Consider the following 26,679-nt stretch of genomic DNA (forward strand, 5'->3'; position numbering starts at 1 on the left):
TGGGGCAGTGAGTGAGTGGTTTGTGTGGGACTATTGCTGGCTGAGGTTAAACCATGATACCTACTTAGATAATGCAGGCAAATCTTATTTTACCTATGTTGCACCCAGCAAAAAATAGGGGTTTACTTATCAAATGTCAATAGTTCTGTAACTATTTAGAGCAGTTATTCTCAGCCCAAAGAAAGGGAAAGGGAACTCCCTTTCATGTGGACAGCTTCACAGAAAGACACTACTTCTCTGCATCTTGCTCAAGTCCTTCTGGCACTGACTGAGGATTTCATCCAGAAGAATAGCTGCTTCTAGCTTTCAACAAATATATCATGCTACCAGAAGGAGACTAAATTCCTGGGAGCAGATAATTTCAGCCCCTGAAAAGCACACTGCCACCACAGACAACACTGCACCCACATACCAACATGACCATTTCCATCATTATACACCACCTTACTGAGCTCACTGTCCATCCTTGATTGCATAAAATGGTATTGCCAGTATTCAGCTTGCTTAAATTCTAGTTTAAGTAACCAAGCAAAGACTTCTTAACAACATATGAAGGAATGAAGGAATAAAAGGTGCTATGAAACATGAATGACTGAATACTAACCTCTTTACCCTTGCAGGATGCACTTGGCTAATCCTGTTATAAATGTGTTCCTGATCCTGCACATATGGGAAAAGAGCAGTGGCTTCTAAAAATAAATCCAGGTATGACTTTTTCTCCATATCTCAAATTCATAAGCTAGCTAATGCTGGACACAGGAAACTATCATATTCCATTTCTATACACCAAGCCAATACTAGAAATTAAATGGTTTCCTATCTAAATTATTCAAAATGCCACAAATTTTCTCACTGAAAAGTGGTAGTTTCCTTTGAAATCCCAACTGAACCTCAAAGTACACCCCAGTGACACATACAGGATAAAAAATTTGGGAACTGTCTTGCCTACAGCTTGCATTGCTCCACGTCACTCCAAACAGTTCTGCCCATGGCTAGAAGTGTCTCTGCCCTTATTTCACTCCGTGGATGTGTGTGGCATTCACAGGAAAGACAGCTGCTGTCATGGAAAGCCGGGGGATAGAATAAAGAAATGGAAACAGACCTAACACTACAAGGTTCCTTTCTCCCAGTGACCTGTCTCCAACCAGGCACCATGGAAATGGCCTCTCCTCTTATCAAAGAGTCATAAAATGGTTTGGGCTGGAAGAGGCTTAAAGATCATCTAGTCCCAAACCCATGCCATGGACAGGGACACCTTCCACTAGACCAGGTTGCTCCAAAGTCCCATCCAACCTGGCCTTCCCCCATGCTTTGAAGGGAGACAAGGTCTGCCAGCACTTTTCTTCATTTCTGGCCTCTACTGGCTATTTACCTTAAGCTGTTTATTACTAAGTGAATGTTTGAGATGGTTCAGATAAGCCAGATGAAAAGCAGGAGCAAAAAAAAACAACTGTAGCACCCTTTCTCATTCTGAAGGGCCTCAGCCTATTTTCATCCCCTCAGACATCCTGGTTAATCACAGATTGAAGTTCATCAATGAAAGAAGAAAAGTAAAGAATTTTTGTGTCCAACATGCACCTAGTCACAAAACATATGAACTTCACTCTGAAAAAACAGGACATCTGTCCTCCTGGGCATGGATGACTCCTTTCTGCTGTGCTAGTGGATTACCTCTTATATAGGAAAACCAAGACAAAGTGGCTCAGGTGGCACCCTCTCCATAGACAGTATTAGAGGTATTTAAAACTTCATAAGCTGCCACACAATGGACAAAATGCCCTTTGCCATCATGCTGCAGTATAAACTCAGTGGCAAGAAATGATAGAGCACTCCATGAGGTATCACAACAGGAAAGATACCTCTCTCTAAATTACAGCCTCTGTTCCACTATATTTATCATCCAAAACTAACTGGATTCATTATGAGATACAGAAGGAAATGTGAATGTCAATTTACATTTATTACTGTCTTCAAAACATTAACAGAAAGCAAAGCAGATCAAGAAGATCTGCATTCCCTACCTCAGGAAGACAATTTTTTTGTGTTTGAACTGTGGCAATTCAACTGTGATTCAACCCAGTAGACAGTTGAACACCACACAGATTTTCACTCACTCCCTCACCCTCCCACAGTGAGATGAGGGAGAGAATAGGAAAAAAAGGTAAAATTCCTGACTTTGGGGTAACCTAATTGCAGCCTTCAGGTACAAGGGAGCCAAAAAGAAAGGTGAAGAGAGACCATTTACAAGAGCCTGTAGTGACAGGAGAAGGGGCAATGGCTCCAAACAGAGAGGAGGCTTAGATTAGATATTAGGAAGAAATGCTTCCCAGCGAGGGTGGTGAGGCACTGGAACAGGTTCCCCAGACAAGTCATGGATGTCCCATCCCTGGAACTGCTCAAGGCCAGGCTGGATGGGGCATTGAGCAATCTGATCCAATGAATGGTGCCCCTTCCCACAGCAGGGGTTTGGAACTACATGACCTTTAAGGTCTCTTCGCATCCAAACCATTCTACAACTTGAGACAAAGCGAGTTTAATAGAACAGAAAAGGCAAGGAAATTAATAATAATGATGATGACAATAATAATAGAATTAGAATATATAAACCAAGTGATGCACAATGAAAATGCTCAACACCTGCTGGCTGATGCCCAAGCAGTATCCCAGACAGCTTTTCACCTAATTGATATACTGAACATGGCACTATATGGTATGGAATATCCATTCCTTTGGCCAGCTGGGCTCTGCTCTCCTGGCTGTCACTGGCCAGCTTCTTGTGTTGCCCACCCCCTCAGCTTCCTCACTGGCAGGGCAGTATGAGAAGCTAAAGTCCTTAAATTAGCATAACACTGCTTAGGAACAACTAGAACACCAGTGTTATCATCATTACTCTCAACCTAAATCCATAATACAGCACCATATCAGCTACTAGGACAAAAATCAACTCTATCCCAGTTGAAAATCAGGACAATACAGGAAATAATTAAAGGCTTCCAAGCTTGAAGTAGCATACTTTTTAGTTCTCAGTCTATACCTTAAAATGTCAGCAGGTTCTAGCACAGTAAACTCCATAGCAGTAGGCAATTTGTACAAAACTCAAATTCTTGTTAAAATGACAAATTCTCAAATAGAAAACACTATCTGAATATTTGCTGTGCTTTCAGGTTTATTATATGCATGCTCACATCACTCAGCAGCACAAATACCATCTGTAGTGTATGAGCACAATGTCACCTTTCTGCTGACTTGGCCTGTACATAGCATTTAAGGTGTCTCTCCATCTGCTAAGAAATGGTGAGCCCTGTGCAATATCCATACAGCTCCCTGGACTTTCTGAACAAGTTTGGATGAGCAGCATGAGGAAATTCTAGTGCTTTACAACTTGCATCATGCAGCATCATGCTGCTGATCTGTCTAGCACATTAAAACCAGACCTTTCTCCTTGTGAATTCAGTCATGCAGTCTGCAAAAAATAGTCACTAATTCCAATTCCAGCCTCTATAAATTGTTCAGTTAGAGCTGTTGGGTTGGTTTGTTTGGCTTTTTTCTAACCTGCTATTACACTAAATCTTGATAGGACTTTTTTTCATTCCCATACTAATGCAGTTTTATCCAGAGTTAAAATGCATTTACTACTTCCAAGTGAAAAGTTAACCAGAAAATAACCAAAAGAATTTTAGTTCTACATAGTGGAAATAACAATCCAACAAAGACCTCACCAACAATCAGTTTTAATACTACTTAATAATTCTGCAATTCTAGGTCCTACATCCCCAGCTTCAAAGAGAAAAACATTTAGATTTTAAAAAAGCAAAAAGCAAGCAACAAAAATAATTCAACTTCCTCATTCTTTAACTGTTTAAATCAAGTTCTTCCCAAAAGCAAGCACTTTATTCTGATCAAGGACAAGTGCAAGCATGACACTTAAAAATCAAGGAGCATACTTAGGAGTTTTATCTAAGAGATTTTTACGTCATTGCAGAGCTGAAAGAAAGTAGTACCTAGAACCCACTACAAGATCTACTGCAAAGCACATACACCTTAATTTCTTTTTTTCTTGAATGTAACCACCCTTTAGTGTCTTTTCTTTATCTATGCATTAGCTTACATAAAAATTAGCTAGGATCTACCACAAATACATTAACTGTGTCTTCTAATACAGAAGAGAAAGAAGTGCCAGTGGTAATAGATTGATCACTGACAGAACACAATTGTTCTTTTTGTCTGAGGGGGTGTCAAAAATACGTGGATCTAACTGTAAAACAACTTCACAGAATAAAATGTAGAGCCTAAATCTGAATGGCCAAAACATATTCCAATTAGGATAACCAAAATGCAGGTAAGTGCAGGTACAAAACCAGGTTCCATGCATAATTAGACAAATTGTGCATTCAGATGTGGGAGCTGCTTAGGCTAAGATTTCCTATTTGCAATTACAATTTGGGTGGAACTCTAGTATTCAGGGCTTTTTCAAGTGGACAAAGAGACCCTCGCCAAACAGGAAATTTATGAAATTAGCAAGATAACTTAAGCAGAGAAAGAAAATACAGCCAACAATTTTTCCACTAGCAAAATCTTGTTACTGCAGGACAGACCACCTACAGAAATCACGAGGCTTTGCCTCCCAGGGCTAGAAGAAATGGAAAACTGAATGGAATTATTCCTGGTGCTATTCTGGGAAAGGTGCAAATAACTATCTTGTCTGTTGACTGCACTAACAGTGGCCCTTCTTCCCATTGCATGTTCACAGCACTTTGCAGGAACTGCTCACACAGCCCACCTCCTACTGTGAACAAAGGATTCATGGATTAAAGTGAAAAAAATAGTGAATCCCAACTCTTAGAAAAAGGAGTCCAAGTGTTTCCTTACAGACATCCTGAAGCCTGCTTGATCTCTAAAACTGGTAATAAGCTTGAACTATTTAATCAGTTTTATACACAGTCTTCATCACTTTGATTTAGTACATTTGTAAGTGAAGAGAGAATCAGAAAATTCCAAAGAACTGCAATTTGTTTTTACCTGGCATTGGCTCCTTTAAGGTCACAGAAGTGTGAGAGTAAAGCTTTCACTACATCGTTGCAGACAACTTTAACTACATCAATGTGACTCAGCCTCTGTCGCAGCTGCTTGGCAATCTCCCAAAAGTCTTCAGAGAGCAGCTGGTACAGCTGCCCCTCATCTCTGCTCAGATGCCCATACCAGGACAGGATGTAATCTCTATAGCTGTAGTCAAACACTGAAAGGAGAAACAAAAGAATAAATTGCAAAAACTGCAAAAGGACAAAGCACACCAAGGCAGGAAAAATGTAACCCTCGACCCATCTCAAACACTGGATGGGTAACAGGCTTCACATCCACTTCTTACCGAAGGAAGTCAGGCTGGCAAGGTTACAGCAATCCGCACCTAACAGGTTACTGCAGGTCACTTTGCAAAGCAAAGCCTTAAAGTGGATTTGCTGAGACAATCAGGTTACCAGATACACACAAACCTCAGACTAATACCTGTCTCTCAGCAGTGCCTTTGGTTATATGAACTATCATATGAATTTGGCTGTGTCTAAAATGTTGCAGGCTGAAGCCAGCTCTCTTTACATAGGAACTGAACAGTCTCCATTCCAAAGTCATGGCTAGAAAGGGAAGATGGTAATATTTTTGGATTTCCAAAGATATATACAACACAGAACACCACCACAGAAAGTACATCATAGGATCAGAAGAGCTAAGAGAGAACAAGTGGATTAGTGAGACCCCATGAACTTAAAAATGACGAAGCATTCCAAACCATACTGACAGGCAATAACAACATTACTGTAATTGCAAATACCATGGCAACACTGTCTTCTACCATTCTGACTTTGCTTTTTGGCATTTGTGTGTCACCAGTTTTACTGATGTTTCACTCCAGCAAATGTCCCTGGAAGTCTAAGAGAGCAGGAGCTGTTCAGGGAGAACACATGAACTATTTAGCAGTTGCAACAAGATGGGGGAAAAGCTGGGGTTGTAAGAGTCAATTTGCATCTACCAGATAATAAAAAAGGAGGGAATAAAGTCATGGGCCTGGTAATTTGAGTAACTTATTTACTAAACAATCTGGATTCAAACTTTCATATCAAAAGCCCATCTCATCTGTGCAAAGTAATCATAAGACTCCATAATTGCTTACCTTCTACTTTGATAGAAGCTGTTTGTTTGGTAAATTATATAAATTATGAAAATCTCCCTGGAACTGGCAACAGTGAACTAATAGCATATTAATAGGCAACAGCTTAAATATTTTCACCTGCCTTTTCAAGCAAAAGTAGCAAACCTCGACCAATATAACCTTGATGAAAACATTTCCAGAGAAATGGCTAAAACTGATTAAAGTTTCTAGTCAAATGCTTCACAAACTAGCTTCCTCAAGTTTATAAAGAAACTGAATCACTTCAATGAGTATGCTGAAATATTAAAAGCCTTTTGCTAAGTCATTTCAAGACTTTTTAATTAATAATTCAGAAAAAATTCCACAGTTCTGTAAACAAATATATAACAGGTTTAATTATTTTTTTTCCTAACCCAGGAGAGAAAAAAGTATGCAGAGCCAAATAGCAGGATAGGAACTTCCAAAATCCCTTTCTAAAATTTTCAGTGAAATATTTCATCTAAAATAGATTAAATATTTCACTGAAAACTCCTACCCACAAATACTAGAGTGATAAAAACAGTTATAAAATAGTGGTCTTCTGATAAGCAAGGAGAGGAATAATCTGTTAAAACACCACAGAACAGAGGAAATAGCATTTTAAAATCTGAAGTTTTATTACTTATCTCAAGTCTTCCAACAAAATACACTTTAAGAATCTATTTTTCCACAGCTGTCCCCATGTCCTTCTGCAGCCACCTTTTTTGTTATAGCTTAGTTACCCTCTTCTGTTGCAAGGTCTGAAACACTGTGGAAAGCTGACCACAGCACAGATTCTTCCTTTTCATCTAATCCATAAGAGATTAATAATTTCTCAAGCGTGCTTGCAGCACACTGCACGGTGGTATTTTTTAATCAGCATCACTGGCAGGTAGTGACTATCCAGATTTTCTCACAGACACCCCCTCTATCCTTTGCAAGGGTGCAAAGCAGCTCTTTCTTCAGCATATTTTGCCCAAGAGGACAAGCCATTGTATGGAGTAGTGGCTCCTACAGAAGTCAATTCAACAGAGCTCTAAAAAACAAGACCACAAGAGCAGAATGTGCATCCTGATCCCTTACAGACATATTGTCTTTCAGAGAAAAGCTAGTCCTAATGATCATTAATATATTAATTTTTAAATAAGCTATAACATATAATTTATATTATATAATTCATATAATATAATTTATATTATATTATATGAATTATTATAATTCAATAAACTTAATAAAATAATTTATTACTTTTTAAGCAACTCCACTCCAAAATGAGCTCTGTTTCCAGCACACTACATAATACATTCTTTTTGTTCCTTTTAGCCACTCATGAATTCTGTCATATTCAATACAAAAGAGCCACAAAATCTATTGGCAATATCAAGCTAGAGACAAAAGATCATGAATCATCATCAAAAACCAACCATGCAATTATGAAATATTTCATTTGTGTTTAACTCTGCCAATTACATACTTTCAATACCTTAAAAGGATTACACTGCTTTAAACCCTATTTTTCTGCACCTGTGCTTTACAACTCTGTGGCTTTACATGACTCCCGTAGTTTCCTTGTCACCCTTCCTGCATCACAGCAGTGCTGCTCTCTATAAAATTCAGGGTTCTTTAGAGCCCAGCATGTATGTCCAAGTGAGCAGTGAGACAGCTTTTAAACAAATACAATTTTAACAGGACACCAGCCACAGACACTGACAGCAGCCAGTTTAAGCCTGGGTAAGACACTGCCTTGTGTCATCCTGGCCTTGGGGTGCAGCTGCTGCTTTCATTTCATGCCCATTGATGCAGCTGGTGCCTTTTCAGCACTCTAAGGAAATACAGAAAACAAGTATAACAAATTTATGGAGAGCAGCTTGCTCCCTTCAGAGAAGAAATCTGCTCATGCATCTATTCTCATTATTTTTATACTACATGTTCTCTAAAGCATTGAAAACAACAGTCAGAAGACAAGGAAGGAATAAAAAAAGAAGCAGAACATATTCAGGACAGAACCTTGCTACCACTAAGTCATCCACTACAATCATAAAACAGATTTCTTCTGATCAAATCAAATGCAGTGACCACAATGAGTCTGGTGCAAAACTGTAGAAATTTCCACTGGGTTTCCTAAATTAGTTCAGAAGATCCAAGTTCCAAGTTATTACAATGTGATTAAATGCCATTCCCATTGAAATTGAAGTTGAGCCTATTCAACTACTCTTTTTAAACACTGTAAACGAAAACAATGTTGGGCATAGAGAGCCAGAAGCTTGTGTGGAGGTTCAGTGAGGACATCCCTCTAGACCCTTCCCTCATTCCTGCACATGTCCTCCAGTAACTGCTATCCCTTTTTCCACACTCACGCATTGAGAGGTTCAGTGGCACCACCAGGCAGGTCAGACTGGTTTCAAATCTGCAACTGGCAGAACTTCACACTAGACAGTTTTTACATTGCTAACTTTATTAAAAATAACAAAAATCTGAATAACAAGGATTAAATGCCTACTCTTTTTCTCAAAGCAGTATTAAAAAACAGAGCATAAATATTCTATGCAAATGCAGACAGACTCCCAAGTTTCAACAAGTAAAAGTCCTTTCCTGAAAACCCTGGAGAAGCCACAACCACTACATTAATTTGTAGTTAAATCCAAAACTCTCCTGTGACTGTATGAACAAATGAAAAAAGGTACAGCTACAACACTGCCTTGAGTTATTCTAGAGCAACAAGCATTACAACTCATAAAGGAGAAATACAATGGTAATGTGAACTGTGTTAGGATCCTGCAGGAAGAAACCACCTTCAAAAAGCCAAGAATCATTACCAGAATTCTGTGCTACTGCAACCCTAGATCTAGCATGCATGATAGGGTTATAAGCTATACTTTTAGAAAAATACCTTCAATAAAAAACTAACAGAAAAAAATGACAGACTATACCACAGCCAAGTACCTGTCAAAGTACTGTTCTAGAGAAGTAAATGCTGAATGCTTATTTACTTCTTACAGCCACTACCTTTTGCCCCTGCCAAAAGTCAATTCAGACCAAAAAAGAAAAACCCAAAAACAAGGAACAATGACAACAAAAACCTGAAAGAAAATTTAAAACCCCTACATTAAAGGCAGCTTTACAATTACTAATAAAATTACTAATAAATACTCTGAATATTCAGTTTTATAATTTCCAAGACACTAAGATTTAAATTGAAAGAGATGAAAGACATTTTTCACTTATTGTATTTTAAATTTCATTAAGTTTTAGCTATACAAGAGGATGAGGTTTTATGCTTATTAGCTTTACTGAAGTTTCTCATGGCTACTAAATCTTTACTTAGACCATGGTGTAAAAGGCTGACAAAATGATGTCTAAATTTCAGTGACTGTGAACTAGCAATAGTGGTTTAAAGATTTCAGTGCTCTTCTGAAGTTTTTGTTTTGAAAATCACTAGCATTGCTTGGTTTATTTCTATATTCAAATTCTATGAAACTGACAGGTTTCGTAGGCTAGATGCTATCTTTGTGCATGGATGGATTGGTCCTGTGCAAAAGGAATCCCTGACAGTATCCCAGTTCCCCAATCTTTGGTCCACTTTTATTAAAATTTTCCTGGCATTTCTGTCTTTACTGGTTTTTTATGCAGGAAAAAAATCATAAAAATATATAAACAATAGAGAAAAAATGTAGGAAATGTAGTAAAATAAAAACAGACAAATTTATGTCCAAATAATTTTTCACATGCACCTTTTGCCAAGAGTTCTTAGCTTCAAATGTTTGAATCCCAACAGCACAGAGAACATAAATTCAAATTGGTTTGCTGATATTGTGGCCAAAAAAGAAATTGTTTTGAAAGCTGTTTTTTGAAAAAATAAAACTTAAAAAAATTAAAATAAATAATTTTTTTAAAATCTACTAGCTTTTCAAATAGAGAGTAGCAGGAGTTCTTTTTCTAAATACCAATATGCACATATTAAGTTGGGAAATGAGACATCATTTCTCCCAATCTTTCTCTAAAGGAAGTACAACCTTACATCCCCAACACAGTTACATCCTAAGGGGTCAACACAGATAGGCAAGATCTAATCCATAAAAAATATCTAATTAAATACCCAAAATATTTCCAAAAAGGTCACCTCAAGGCAGGCTTGAAGGAAGACAACCCACTCCAAAAGAAGAGATGGCTCTCCAGCAGAAAATATTTTTAGATCTAAGAAACGGGTGAATTTTCACAGCGGAACAATTTTACCAGTAGAGCTCTGCCAGGATTTGAGCTGTGGCCTGTACTTTTCTACTTACTCAAAAATGACCCAGTGAAGCAGCTAAGTGATATGAAGACCATTCTTCTTGGCACTGCTAAAACTGTAGAGACAATGACTGTGAAAAACAAAAAGACCGCAGGACTTGGAGCAATAAAAGCAGAAAATGAAATTCAGTTCCTGGGAGGCCAGCTACCCCCCAGCAGATCAATCTCCTGGCAGCTGCAGCCTCAACCCAAGCAGTACACAGTGTGCACAGCAGCACCAGAGGGACTGGGCACAGCCTCTCTCAGGAGACCTCTCACCACACCACTGTGTGCATGGAATCCAGACAAGCAGCAGGTAGCACTAAAGGGCATTTGTACAAGTGGCTTATCTTCTCTTTTTGTAAGGTAAACGAAGGTCAAACAAAAATCAAATCAATCTCTCAACAGAAAGCATGAAAAGTACTGAAAAAAACATATTTCAATGTTAGTTACTCAAGTGCTACTCAGCTGAAAAGGAGACTTGGGGTTGACAACTAAAGGCCTTTTCTTTCTGCCATACTCAACAAGGAAATTCTCTTTGTAGCCTTGCACTTGTTCTAATTTTGAACACTTAGATTTCATAAACCACAACACACTGTGGCAGGGCTAATTTACAGCTTTACTCCACCTTGTATCTACAGCTAAGCAAGTATCCTATTATTCATAATGAAGCAGCACTCTAAAGCACCAACCTGCTACACTGCTCTGCTCTTAATAGAAAATAACAAAGGCATTTAGGGCAGAGCTGTGAACCAACATATACAGAGCTCCTTCTTGGTGTTGTTTAGTGTGAGGCACACTGTAAAAGGATGATTCCCAACAACTTTAGTACAGCAAGACAAGAAGCTGTAAAAGACACAGGCAACTATTATCAGCCAGTGACTATCACAGGAAAACTATCTAAACATCTACTAGTTATTGAAATAAGACTGATGGTGGGAACAGAAACATGGATGACTCCTTGTTTTACCTTGTTTTACTGTTAAACCAAGGATATGACCAAGGATCTTTCCAACTACATGAACAGACTGTGATGGGAACATCAGGAAAAACACAGTAAAGCAAGGGGTAGCTTGAAGTGGCATAGACCCTCAGGTGAATGACATTTCACTCAGAGAGAAAAGACCACAGAGCCTGGCTATAACACCAGCAAAAGCACAGCATGACCAAGAGACAACAGCAGTTCTGGAGCAGGGCAAGGTAGTTAGCAACCAACAGTAAACCCCAGGCCAACTTAATTACGATGAAACAGAGCTGATTAATTACTTAATTACAACGATGAAACAGAGCTGAAGAAATCAGAATTAACCAAGGGCTGTCTCTTCACACCCAGCAACAGCATTTCTGAAATCAGATTACATCATCCATGCATCTCAAAGGTAATATAAAAAGAAGTAAAATCTGTTAAGGGAAAAAAAAAACACCAAAAAATCCTACAACCCAAAACCTCAAGAGGCACTAACAGTCCAAACTGGTCCCCAAGACTGAAACTTCATTACAACTGAATGTCTCCTAGCTAAATGAAGAAGGCTTTCTAAAGCATTTTCTTGAGTAGCACATTACACCTAGACAGTAAAAAGTTGTCCAAAATTCCTGGGATTTATAAATGCTTGAATCCTAATCACTGCAAGATTGGAAACACAAATACAGATGGTATTTTTAATATTGCTAGTAATAAAGTTTTATTTAACCACAAACTTGTGTGGGAAAAAAAAACCCAACAGAAAACTACCATTCACATCAAGACAACTCCAAATTTCAGAACTGTCACAGGCAAGAAGATCTGTCTATTTTCATAGAGACTGATCATTTTGTGCTAATAAAAAATAAACTCTCGCTTTTGGGATTGCATTCAGTATTTCAAAATTATTGCATTCAGTATCTCAAACAGAAGATGACTCAGTCAGTCACCTTTCAAACCAAAAACATTTTGTATGGCAGAGCAAAAAGTACAGCCTCATCTTTGTCAAACTGCAAAACGGAGAAGTTGGCTTCATCACTTAGGCCTGGAAGAAATAAAACAAAATCTGACAAGTTTGCTTTCCAAAATTCAGTGTGAGAATGGAGGGTAAAAGCTGCTCTGAAAAAAAAATAGCAGAAAGGCATGAGCTGTCACAGCATAAGGTACTTAACTCTGAAAAATGAATCATTTAATTATTAGTAACTTTCTTTCAGCCTTACTGAGTAGGGATGGCCTCATGCATCCATCTCAATGACATAGGTAGGTAGTGCTCTAAATTTATAATTTTTCTACATACCCTGGTAATAGCTATTCATAAAAATAACTTTAAAAACATAAGGTGTCACAAGACAACCAACCCATTTAAAGCAATGATAATTTTCAAAGATACTCTCAATTTATGAAAAATACAGGAAAAAGTGCCGTAAAGAAATCTTAAAGGAAAAAGTATTCAAAATTAGATAAAATATTTACAAAAGATTGATATACTCTATCAGTCAGAAATAGAAATGTTGATTTTAGATTCAGTTTTAATGACAAGAATTGCACTAAATGGGAAGACTGTACGCAAGAGTCTACAGGATTTCTCAGTACAGGAAAACCCAGTCAAGAATATTTTAAGTGTTACCCCTTTGTGCATAAGTATTAAGGACTGTATTTCAATTTACTTCTGTAAAAACCAGCCACTACAATGACAAGATATCAGCTGAATAGCAAAAGCAACATCACATTACCTACCACAGTGGATTTCTTGAGAAGACTAAGACCTTGCCATTACATTTTATATCATGGAAGAAACCAGGGTCATATTCTAAAGTCTTGGAACATTGTGCAGTTATGGTTTGCTAAAAGGACAAGAGACATTCAGACTTTAATGCTCCTAAGACTCACCTTCTTTCAGTGCTTTATCCATATTGTGAGAAATAACCACTCTCCTTGATTGGATTGAATCATGAGAGCTTCCAGACCAATTACTCTGAAATTAAAACAGAACATACATCATAAGAGGAAGAAATAAACTAAAAGTTACAGAAGGAATAAAACTGGAATTCAAGGCAATAGTAATGTATCATTTGGTCTTTATGCAAATACTGTCACCTCATATGGTAAAAAAGAGGAGTGTCAGTTGTCCATGAGGTTATTAGACATTGTTCATTAAGCACATATTAATACTTATGTATCACACATTGTACAACTTGGAAAATTATCTTAAGTGAAGTTTTTTGGGTAGAAAGGAGCTGTATTCATTTGCAAGACAGTGCACTGAGGATAGGACATGCATGTAACAAAACAACTGGAACTCTTTTATTCAGTATTTTCACAGCAAATAAAACATTTTTATAGCCTGCTATGACAATGGACTTCATTTATCCTTGTAAACTACTTTTAAAACAAAAGAGAAGCCCTTAGATCTCCTACTGTAATTTTGGTTCATATTTTTTGGGCTTCTTTCTTCAAAGATACTTCTGGCCCTCTGCATTTTCAGCTGCTGTTCTACACAAATATTTGTCTTTATTGGAGTATTCACTCCCACAGTGTCCAAACAGGTGGGTGGATGGAGAAACATTTTTCAGGGTATAGACAAAGAGCAGTGACTCATGATGCATTTATATAGAAAGGAGTATAATTCAAAACAGAAATAGAAACTGTTCCCACTGTCAATCAGCTTGGAGCTCACTCTCCTTCCTAAGGGGAAAGCACTGCAGAAACATCCCCATCCGTCCAACATTCACCACACAGACAATAGGACAGCAGCATAAACGTGAAGTAAAAACACTGTTTAATGTTCTTAAAGTAATATACTGTTATTTCAGCCAATTTGCAGGCTAATAATCTGTATTTTGGTTTAATGTTTTTTGTCTACTTCAGATGCATGCATGGAGAGTCTAACAAAGTTCATCTAATAGAACCTAGATAAAGGAGTCTATGCACTACTTTTAACAGCAAAATAAAGCTTTTCAGGCTCACTCACACCTATCACACAGCAAAGTGACTTGGAAAGGTACTTTCCATGCCTTTAGTGCCCCCCTGACCACAGCTGATTTGTTCCACCTTTTGGATGAATGCAGCAACACTCCCTGGAGTCCTTCCAATCACTATTGTGAGACCATGACTGTGGTCTTCCAGCTGATTTCTTCCCTCCTCCCCAACACTACCAATGGCAGGGGCAGCAGGACTTCAGCACATTTGCCTCCATCTGCAGTCCCCCCTTACTATTAAGACTATAGTTAATGAGGTGTGAGAACAGAGTATTTAGTGAACCACTATAGATTTCCAAGCCCCTTTTTGATGTGACCACTGGTAAAAGCTTCAGCCATACCCAGCTAAACAGTAAGGAAAAGTATTTTGTCTCTTTGTAAGGTCACCTAACACTATTTGTAAGGCTCCAATACATCATCTCTGGCTGCTAACGTTATCACACTTCCTCAACACTGTTCAAACCTATGTTAATGCCAGTCACATAATTATTTTCTGCTTTATCTGCAGCAGGAAGATGCATTATTTAAAAAATTAAAAAGAGAAGACTCACAGAGACGTGAAATACCCTAAGTATCTTAGGGGAAGGGAAAACCCAATTAAACAAACTCACTCAGGTCTTTCTGTGAAGAAAGAACTCCTAAACATGAGCCAGCAATCCTGACTCAAGATCCATGCTCAACACACTCCATCTTCCTTAACACTCATGCCAGCTTAGGTGTCCTACAAGGCTAATCCTTCTGCTGAACTGAGTCCTACCTGCATGGAGGTCACTGACCTCAAGCTAACTTAGGCATCTTACAGTTGCATCACATACATTGCAGGAAGCATTTTTTTTATGGCCTAAAGCATCAGTAAGTGCTCAAATGCAGTGCTCACCAAATTATTCCTTTCAAAACTAGTTTAAACACAAGTTAAAAAAAAAAAAAAAGAAAGAAAGCAACCTTCAGAGGGGATCTATAGTTGCAAGAAGTAGCTTGTTCCACTATTAACTTGTGATTCTGGTTGGGTTACTTCAGGTTTAAGAACTCAACTTCAGGGAGACCTTACTGCTGTCTCCATCTACTGAATGACAGGATACAGAGAAAAGGGAGCCAGACTCTTCTTGCAGATGCACGGGACATTAGGAAACATTGCAACACAGGAAATTTCCATCACAAGACAAAACTATTTTAATCATGAGGCTGCTCAAGTATCAGAATAGGAGTGCTGACAGGCTATGGGGTCTCCATCTCTCAATCTTCCTCACTCTGAGCAAGAAAGTGAACTAGATGTCCCCCAGATATTCCTTCCAACCTGAACTATTCATGATCCTTGATGACCCTTCAGAGAGCTGTTAATTTAATTTCATTATTAATAATATATCGGATCTAAAGGTGCCTTGTCTAAAACAACTGATCAAATTCCTTTTTTCTTCCCATTTTATGAACTTGCATTTAGCAGGATCAAGACTTAAGCCTTGTTAGTTTAGGTTTGCTTTCAAAAAGTACTGTTTCTGTGACAATAAAAGTGATGAATAAATTAAATAAGCAGGCTCTCCCAAGTTGGATGACATATGGCAGCAAACACCTTAAAAACAACAGTAACAACCTGGTAACGCTGATAACCAACATCTGCGGTAACAGAAGGATTTCAGAAAATTCACAGTCCAAGCTCAGCTCTAACAGCTGAGAAATGAAAAATATAGCATATTTCACTGAAAGGCTTTCTTCCCACCCCTGACTCAAGTCAGATGGAGGGCATATGTAGAAAACAGTTTCAGCTAGAAAGCTTAGATTTGAATGTTTTCTCATTTTTCTTCATGTCATTCATCTGAAGAAAAACGGTGCTAGGCTTCATGAAATAGTTGGCATAACCCTGACTGAGCCAAAAACATTTGTAAATGGATTTAACACAGTCAAAGCTCTAGTTTAGATGCTCCTTTATGCAGAATAAAACCTGGTATGTTCCTCTAAGTCTTGACTTGCACTATCATAGCCCTCAATGATTTATCTTTTTTTAATTGGTGTCAAGACAATTGGGTTCCTGTCTGTAGATTTCATTGGTAAGTAATGACAGAAATCAGACTGAAACATAAATAAAACTTAACAGAAGGACTTGAAGGGGTAGGGGTGGAGAATATTTTGAACACACATGCTAAGAATGAGGTTGCTAACAAACAGGGAGGCCTGTTTCCTGGAACACTTCAAGTTTTCTTCAGTTTTGACTTTGCTTAGAGGCCAAAAAAAAAAGGATGTGTGCATTTCCTGTAGATTTCTGAACAACACTCATTGTTTGAAACTTTTGAAAACTATTTATGATGAAGAAAACAACAGTCTGAATTGGTCAAGAAAAAAAAAGGCTGACATTGAACCTGAAATTTTGTCCTAGGTTCAGTCTCCTACAGATTCAAAAATTAAGTAAATGTCATTTATTTGTTTAAACTATATAAGTAATTTTAAATTAGCTCTGAAGACAACAATAAATGTTAAATGAAAAAGAATTAAGAAATTATTTCAGCAACAATACTCAATAAATGGCAAAGCACAGAGAACACAGGAGTACCTTCCACTATCAAGAAATTCATTTGCAACACTTTGTATCGAATACAATTTTTAAAACACAGCAGCAGAAAGCCAGGCAGCTGCTGCAGGCACACCACATGCAGCCTTACTCTGCCATGGAATTAAGGCCAGAAGCAGAGAAAAATTTACAATTATTCCTATTACATTAACTCAATTACAACAAAACTAGAGCAGAGATCACAACAGATGCCACAACATAAATGGGCATTGTGGATGAGACAGTTTAATCACGGATCTAAAAGGGAAAGGCTGCATCTAATTCAGCATACACAAACCAACCAGTTACTCATAGTTACTTTTTCCTCCCACTGTTGCCCTATTAACTTTCCTCTTATCTTTGTAAAACATACATTAACATCAGACTGGACCTTGATAACAAAGAGTCACAGCCTTAAACAATACTTCACTGAACTCTTCATAAATTCATATTTAACAGATATGGATAGATGTGTTCTTATCCACATATTACTTCATATAGATGTTATTATCCCAACATTATTTCAACTAATGATGCAAAAACGAATTTATGTTCACAAGAGTTGATATTTTTTAATCTTTACTTATAGTCTATTTAAGATTACAAGGCACATATGTATCTGTCACAGTCAGCATTAACAGATACCATAACTACCAATTTAAAAGTCAACATACTTAAAGCATGTTAATCCTATTATCTTAAGCATCATTATCTTGGTAATTATTTTATATCTCATTATTTCTACTAATGTAGTAGCTCCTGAAATATGTAAACTCTGTTTATCATATGGGGATCTTCAATCTTAGCTGTTTAAAACTGGTAAAACTGCAGCAGTGTAAAAACTTAGTAATCAGGATAGAACTTTCTTCACTTGAGATTTCATAGAATACCAGACAGATAAGAATAAGAATATGAAAATGAAACATTTCTCAGGTACTACTTTCATTCTATCAGTACAGCTAAGAAATAATTGGTAAGTTAGCATTCAAATCACTGCTCAGCAAGAAATGGAGCATTATCCTGTGCTGGAATTTTAAATATTGCCATCAAAATAAAGCCTTAAATGAATTCTCAAGGTACAGGCATAGCCCCAATTTACTGAACATTTCCACACTCTCCTCCTCTGCAAAAAGAGATGACAAGAACCTATGGTCTATACTTCAAGGCCAAAAGAGCCATATGGCATGAAAACTAAATTGCTGGCACGCCAGAAAAGCCAGCACAAAATCATGCTTGAGCTGCAGAGCCTCAGCTTAGCAGCCAGAGAGAAACTCCTGAGAGGCCTATTGCTACACCCTCCCTGTACATGACTTTTTACCATACACACACTTTATAGGGTGTTCTGTTTTCAAGAGCACCACAAAACATGCCACATGAACCATCATCATTCATTTTATTACCATTAACTTGTTCTGTTTCACTGTGCATATTTAATAGGGGAAAAATGGTATAGAATGACTGGTCACAAAAACCTCTTATAGACACAACACAAATCTGTTCCCCTCATGGCTGCATGATTTCTTTATCTTTTTACCACTTGAAGTAACAGCTTGGAGAGGATACAGTATTCTATGTAACTGGCTTTTTCCTTAGGTAACTTCTGCTGCTGTGCTTTGCAAAGAGCAAGAAACCGAGACTTGGCAATACAAGAGAACTTTATGTGATTTTCAGAATATTTCTGGTACACACCTACACTATTTTCAATGTCAAAGCATACCTTGAATGCAGGATGTCATCACTCTTGACCTTATTACAGAGGTTTTATAGCCACCCTTAGGATCTCCCTGCAAGAGACTTGGACAGTAAGATCTCTAGGAGCCCACCATCCATCCTTATTAACTCAGCAGAGCTTGGTTATCAGGAGAGATGATCTAGCTCCCTAGTTATGTTTTGAATCATAGAACACTGTTCATGTGAGAAGCAGTCCCTACAAAGGTAAAAACAATCCATTCACAGCAAAATATGAGATGTCAATCCAACACAAAGTTGAGAAAATTAAATGTCAAGAACAATAAAAAGCAGAGCTGACAAAAAAGGATCCAATGAAAGGAATCAGAAAGGACTGCATGACAAAACAAGAAATCTCTAAATATACATGATGAATAAAAGAAATCTCTAAACATACATGATGATGAAAAATGTGTGGAAAACTAAGTCTGCTCACTGCTAAGGAGTTATGGGACAAAGAAGTGAGTATCAGAGTCTGAAAAACATTTCATTTCCTGAGGTCAGTCTCCTGTAATAAAGTTATCATTCCAAAGTTACACCTGCAGGTAATCAACATATGCAGTCCTAACAAAGTTCCAATTCTGAAAAGCCTTATAAATCCCAAATTATAACAGATGTTCCACAGATCCCTAAAAATAAACTGTACCAGAAATGTCCAAACCACAGGCCCTTGCTGAACTATAGCAGAACACTGGCAATTCATGCAATGTTCCCTTAACATTTTAAAATATTCATGGAATTGGTAGAAGTTGCTAAAATATATTTTTATTATTTTGATTTCATGACTTTCCTAGTAGTAAACTCAACCATATCAACAAAGGCTCATTATTGACCTGCCTATAAATGAGACAGAACTAAGAATAAATGCATGAGACTCTGATTTCTGTTAAAAACACACTAAACATATCTTCTCCTTTCCGTCCAGAAACAACCCATCAATTAAAAGACTGGCACTAGATCAGAATATCTGCTTGCAAGCCCAAAACAGTCTAAAGTGTGACAAAAGTGCCACAGCCAGAGATTGCTGTTGTTTTTAAAAAAATCCTGCAATATCAGAGCTCTAAATATCCCCTGTGCAGTCAGAGAATGAGACAGACCATAGAAGATGCTTGGCTTTAGATTTAGAAAAACCCATAAATGCTTTTAAAGTCTTACTAAGGCATACAGATCAAAATTTTAACTCCTCTCCCTCACAGTCCCTCCAAACTACTTATTGCCTCAAGAATTCTTTTGCATCCCACTGGAAACTTTTGCCCACAGATGGCAAACCTTCCACAGCTGCTGGGGCTCCTCCAAGCTTACCTTCACATGCTTCATCTCATGGCAAAAGTCCAACAGAGAAGGAAAATAAAACTCTGTGTCCTTTCTCTCTGCTTCCCTTATGTTCTTCACAAAGGGCCAAGCACTCAGCTTGGCTACTATGACAAATACTCAACCTCAGTTAAGCTGCCATCACATTTGAAAGATTGGGACCATTTCCATTTCACTATACATCCTCCTACAGCTTGGATAAAAAGCAGTACTATGTTCCAGGATCCAGATACTTTAAAGACAACCTGATCCAATGAAAAAAACCTTTACCCATGCCCCCTGCACTAATGGCAAATTCACAAAAATACACGTTCAAGGATGGAACAAGGCTTTAGGAACATAAAACATGATCACATGTAGTGTGATTTGGCTTTAGGGCCAGAAAGGGAGAGGGTTACTTTACTCACTTATAATTGAGAGCTATTAAACTGTAGTAAACAATAGTGACCAAATATGTCAGGAGACAAGTTTTAAAGAAATTTAAAGTAATTGACAACTGTTAATTGTAGGAAACTAAATATAGGACATTAAAATCCATGTACTCCTTTCATTAGGAAAAAAAAGCACATTTACTATCCTTCTGTTAGTGGCTGCACAGATTAGGTAGATCCTTCTCTATACAGAGTATCATCTACTTAATCTGAATTTAAAATGCAGTACTTAAATCTAATAAACTAATCAGTTTTTTGCATTATTTAAAAGAAGTTGATAACCCAACTCTCTGTTACTTGGAGCTTTTGCTTTGAATCAGAGTCAAAACATTATGCTGAAAAGAAAACCCCATCTCTGCCAGTTTTTTTGGCAGAGAAACAACTCACACGAACGTGGGAAAAGTTTCCCTTCCCACTACCTTGGTTAACATGGCTCTTCACGTGAGTCAAAGTCATCTCCCTCTACAACCACACAAGGTAAAAGGAGTTTTGGAAGCAAACTCGAATTTTAAAGGGTTACATATGTTCTAACCCAGGGCTATCTTTGCTATGAACAAGTCCACTGGTACTTGAGAAGTGAAGTTTAAAACAGAAAAAACAGACATTCTCACTAAAATACAATTGGGTCATCATGCCTTATTGCAGCCTTGCATTTCGCTGTTCTCCACCACCACAAATCATCTTGTCCTAAAACAGCTCCTGCAAAGTGCTGAAAAATACCTGACAATAACATAATGTACAATTTCAAGGACTCATTCCATTTCAATTATTTCAATATCAATAGAAACTATTTACTAATATTATCAGTACTTGGAAGTACTTAAAGTATTAAGTAAGACATTATTATGAGTTGCCTGTACACCTCTCTTCCAACAAAAGAGAGATTTTTATGTGGAAGCCAGGAGACTGTCCAGATAGTTTTTATGAACAGAGCTACAGAAAAAATACATTGAAAGCACAATTTATCATAGGGATATAAATCACACAGCTTGCTTTGCAATTCTCAGCAGATTTCAAGTGTTCTTTCTGAGATACCTGACTTCAGAAGGAAGTCTTGACCTTTCAAGTCCCAAAGGAGTTACACAAAAAATGGACAAAGCACAGCGTTACATTCGAGAAGATTGCTTCTCTAGTTGGAACTTCAGGCAAAACGGAAGAAAAATATATGTACCTTGCTCTTCTGAAATCCAAACCTGCAACACTGCCCTTCCTCACTCATATTCCTTATTTGCACAAACAGGTCCATGAAAATCAACAGCACTGAACTCTCACATGCTAAGTGGTTGCTGAATTGAGAATGTACAAAAAACTCCTTTTATTCAGCTCAGCAGGAGGGACTCCATTCAACTCTCTTTGAAGTTGGTCAAGAGTACTCCCACTAGCTTTCCAAGAGCTGAGTCTGACTACAACTAGAGTAAACATTTATTCCTGAATACTTACTGTTTCCTCATTTGTTAACCCCAATGTGAAAAATCACACAAAGAATGAAAACTGAATTGTCTAAATTTTGTACATAAAACACATGAAGAGTTAGATGCCAGTCATCATAAGGTTTTTACCTTACATTTTTTCAATATGCCGGTCATAATATGGTTTTTACCTTACATTTTTCAATTATTAGACCAACAGGCAGTTCTTCCTTATTCTTGAGGAAAAGAAAACACAAGGTTGAAAAAAATTATAGCTTTACTGTCATACTACTACTGGCTCCCAGAAAAGACAAAAGGATCATAAGGCTCTATGAAAAGCACGGGAGTAACAAATGAATGATAAAAAAGCAGCGTAAATGCAAAAGGATGTAAAATTAAAAGACTAAATTAGGAAGTTCTAGTGAATGGCCTACATTTCTATAGGCTGCCTATCTAGACAATTTTATTTTCTTCACCTACATTTTGCTGAAACTCCAATTAGAAAGTCTGCTACACATATACAAAATCATGTTCAGAAAAACTCTTCAAGAAGCTTTTCAGTCCTGAAGCCACTTGGTACCAGAAAGAAATCAATAAAACTATAAATTGAAGGTATGAGAAACCCAATTAAGATGTCTGGCATTACATCTTCTAAATAGGGTAAAATGACTCACTCCTTTTTTCAACATCTCTTTCATGTAAGTAAACTTTTGGGAACAGTGCAAAGAGGGAGGAAAGAAAAAATTGAATGGAGTCAGGGAGAGGGTAACAAAACAATCCCGGGAAAAGGGTTCTAGCAGGTACTGGTGCCTTACCAGTGAATTTTAAATACCAAATTTCAATCCCCTTCTGAAACAACAAACATATCGCATAGAGCTACAATAAATGCAAACGCTATAAATTAGATAACACAACAGCAGGTGTGCACTATTAATACATACAAATCCAACAGATGAACAAAACATCTTCAAGAGAAATGCACAGTAACACATCACAAAAAGAAAGTGCAGATGGTACAGTAGCAGAAGTGGCTATTTGTCTCTGGACAGTTCTACTTCCACTGCTGTTCTGTAGGCTTATGTTTTTCAGTAGGCTTACATTTTTCACAAAGGAGGAGACAAAGAAATTAATATCTTTTTTTTTCCTTCAAATTTTGGCTTCCCCAATTAAATTGGCTGTTTCACAAACCTGAATGTTGCTCCTCATTGTGTCAGCAGGGAGATTTTGATTGTTAAGTTTATGTAGATATGTTTGGTACTATGTAAAAGTAAGCTAACTCACCTGATGCTCAGATAAGTACAGAAGTACATAAATGCCACTGAAGCTATGGCATTGACACTGAAACATCTATTCTTGTAAATCTCAAAGCAACAGGAATTGATGTTTTGATAATCAATTGATCCACTTACATATTTTTTCTGTTTGGTGTAACATAGCTATATGGCTAAAAACAAAAGCATATAGTCCTTTACTAGAAGGTGCTTATGCACCTAACACACATTTGTTACCTAGCACTCCTCTGACAAAAACCACCTGAACAATCTCTAGCTGTACCCACCTTTTGCTTACCACTTGTGTGTTACACCTTCTTACTTCCCACCGTAACGCTCATACACGTTATTTGTTCTTCCCTTCCTTCAGAAAGCTGAGTATGATGTTGAGTGTTCAAAGCAAAGAGGATGTTTAAAAAATTCTACCAATAAGACAAAGTGAGTATCAGACAGAGCCACACACATATCCTGAATGCACCTTCACAAGTTGTATTATTCACTGAATTCAACAACCCTCAGCCATATGATCCCTACTGGCAACAATACTCTGCCGGCTTCCATTAAATGCAGACAGGAAAAGCACATTGCTCCCAACCACAGGCTGCTTCTCTCCCTAGGTCAAAGAATGAAGGAATAAACCATTACTACAGGTTGTTAGCAATTTGACTGAAAAGACAGAAAGACAACTGTTTCAGCCAGTGATCTGTATTAGGTTCCTGCCCTGCCGGCACCCGGGGTGTTCTGCAAGCTCAGCGGCACGGGCTGCAGCCCCAGGCACACGTGACAGCGCTACTTACTTACTGCCGAGGAGGGTGCGTGTACCAAATGTAACAAACTGGGTTACCAGAACAGCCGGGCTGCACACCCAGGCGACACGAATTCCCTCCCTTTTCCTTCTCAGAGCGCTCTCAGGTATCCCAACATTACTGAAGGGAAATAGCACTTACGCAGTACAGTCTATTTATTGCTGCGGCAGCTCAAGTGCTAACACACCTACAAGTCACCGTGAGGGGCCAAGGGCTCCAGGCTGGAGCTGCCAGCTGTAACATTCAACAGCACATCCCTGTGACCCACTGCAAAGCAGGACTGTGGGCAGATTCTAAATTTCAGCAGTATTTTTGCAGGCTCATCTAGGATCAGCTCCCAAGCACTGGATGATGGGGAACAGGGCTGTGGATGGGAGGAAAGTTTCCAAATGCCTCGTGCTATCAGTCCCATTCAGAAGAACCCGAAAAATACTAAGCTGTAATCTACAAAGAGCTTGTGCGCTAGTACATTTTGGAATATGTAGAAAAAATGAAATTGTTTCCCTTTTGCATAGAGCTCTGCAACGGCTTGAGTACAAAATAGCACTATGATAACACTATCTGAAGCGGTCTGACTTCAGAGAACGCATTATAGGAACACTAAGTTGCCTCTTCGACCAAGTCTCTCTTTTACCAGTGACATTTCAATGGGAGGAGCAGAAAAGGATTTGAGACACAGCCACTGTGGAGCGAACACAGCGAACCACCTTGCGAGCATTCCCGCAATCCGGAGGTCTCTCCGGAGCAAAGTGTTGATTTTTCCGCTGCGCCTGCTACCGTCCAACACAACTTTGGCCATTTAAAGCCCCGCCGGGCGGCAGAGCGCGGGCAGGCTCCTGCGGCCGCGGTAGGACAGCAGGACAAGGGGTCCGGGTGGCGCGCTGCTCCACGGCGGAGCGAGGGCCGCGGCCACCGCCCGCTCCGCTCCCCTCCCGCTACTCACCCCCGCGACCGGCCGGACCGGAGCCACGGCGGCGAAGTCCGGCGGCGGCAGGCGGCGGCGGCCGCGGCACATCAGGACGATCAGGGTGCCCAGCGCGGCGGCAGCGGCGGCGCAACCCACGTAGAGGGCGAGGCGGAGCAGCAGCAGCGCCAGGCACGGCGGCCCGCCGCCCCCTGCCTCGGCCCGCTCCTGCCCCAGGTGGACGACGGACACAGCCAGAAGCCCCAGTCCCGCCGCCAGCACGAAGCGGGATGATCCGGGATCCTCGTCCTCCTCGTCTTCCGCCGCCTCCTCCTCGCCGCCGCCGACCACAGCGGCGGCCGCCGGGGCGCTGCGGCGGCGCGCCTCGCCACCGGGGCCGTGCGAGCCCAGCGGGCCGGGGGGGGCGGCCCCCACCGCCTCGGGCTGCCCGGCCGTGCTGCTAGCGCTGTCGGCACCGGGGAACATGCTGCTCCTGGCGCCGCTGGGAGCAAGCGCATCTCCCGCCGCGGCAGCCCCCTGCGAAGGTCGCCGCTCCCGGGGCCCCCCCTCTCCTCCGCCGCCGCCGCCGCCTCCTTCGCCGCCCGCCGCCGCCACTGGCACCGCTGCGGCCGCCGGGGGAGCCGGAGCTCATGCCCAGCGGCAGGAGGGTGCGCGGCGGCCGGGCCGCTTTCTGGCGGCAGCGCTGCCCCGCGCTGGGCGGCGGGAGGCGAGCGCCGTGGCAGCAGCCAGGGAGGCCCCGCCGCGCCGCTCGGTGTCCGGCCGGGCAGGGGGCGGAGGCGGAGGCGGTGCCTGCCGGGCGGGGGGGCCCGGGACATGTGCGCCTGCCGCACCGCCCCACGGCGGGGCCCGGCCGGAACGTCTGGTACCGTGTTGCGAGTCAGGGAGCTCCGCCGTGGCGGGGCTGGAGGCGTCCCCGGGCGCTGGTCAGGAAACGGGTACGCTCGGACGAAGCGAGGGCAATCCCCGCGGGCTGCACTGCGGAGCTTGCCTGCGCGGAATGCCACGGAACGCCTCCCCGCCATGGGGGCTAGGCCCAGAGGGACCCGGCATGATCAGACCGGGTCATCGAGGCCCTAACCAGAGCTTGGGACAAAAGCCTTGGCGAGCGGCATCTCGGAGATCCGGAGTGTGGGCGCTATGCACCCCTCTGCCTGCTCCCCTCTGATCAGCCAGAGGAAGTCACAAATAACTGGACTTCAGAAATAAAAAGTTGATTGAACAGTGATGCTAAAGAAACACAGCCTCACCACCCCAACAGAAGCATGCCAGCCCTCCACTCAGTACCCTCCCTCTGTTGTATATTTTATATCTGTTTGTGTTAGATCTGAGAACAAATTCCTGGGAGGGTGCAAGGCTTGCCATATTTCAGCTGTGCTTGGGACGCGTGTTCATCTTGCTATAGGTGCGGCACAGCTACAGCTCCACCAAATTTGTCAGCTCAGCTGAATTGGGAGGCCCTGATCTCTTCAGAGGGTTGTCTGCAAAAATCAGCTTCATTACCCAGTGTGCAACAAGCCAATAATTACACACTCAAGAAAGACACTGACTACTTATTTCAGAGTTGTGCAAGTCTGAGTGCTCAGTGGTATTCAACAAATCAAGCACACCAAATATCAAAACTTATTAGTATTTATATATCTTAGCAAACAAAGGAATTAGTGTTCCTTGTCTACAAGTTCCATAGTTCTGTTATTAATTAGTATTTTATCCTCTATTGGCTAATGAGTCTCGTTTCCCATGCTAATCCGTCTGTATGCTCAGCCTTCTTTTAGTTTGGTGGATTTCTTGGGTCAGTGGTCCTTGAATTGGTGGTTGTGATCTCCCTTTGCAGGAATTACCTTTTATCAAGTTGGAACTGATTTCAGCACAATTGCTGAGTTGGGTTTATTGG

At 40.0% G+C, this 26,679-nt stretch overlaps 1 protein-coding gene across 1 annotated transcript in view; it reads right to left on the reverse strand.

The window, feature by feature from the left end:
• Positions 1-25,301, reverse strand: part of SNX25 (sorting nexin 25) — an 81,713-nt gene extending 56,412 nt beyond the window's left edge. The window contains exons 1-3 of the mRNA XM_059470542.1: positions 24,807-25,301; positions 13,281-13,365; positions 5,020-5,236 (exon numbers count right to left, since the gene is read on the reverse strand). Of these exons, the coding sequence (XP_059326525.1) occupies positions 5,020-5,236; positions 13,281-13,365; positions 24,807-25,253 (749 nt within the window). The 5' untranslated portion in view covers positions 25,254-25,301. The remainder of the gene's footprint in view (positions 1-5,019; positions 5,237-13,280; positions 13,366-24,806) is intronic.
• Between the last annotated feature and the right edge of the window lie 1,378 nt (positions 25,302-26,679).

The sequence above is a fragment of the Ammospiza nelsoni genome, chromosome 4, assembly GCF_027579445.1.
Source record: "Ammospiza nelsoni isolate bAmmNel1 chromosome 4, bAmmNel1.pri, whole genome shotgun sequence".
In the NCBI taxonomy this organism is placed as follows: domain Eukaryota; kingdom Metazoa; phylum Chordata; class Aves; order Passeriformes; family Passerellidae; genus Ammospiza; species Ammospiza nelsoni.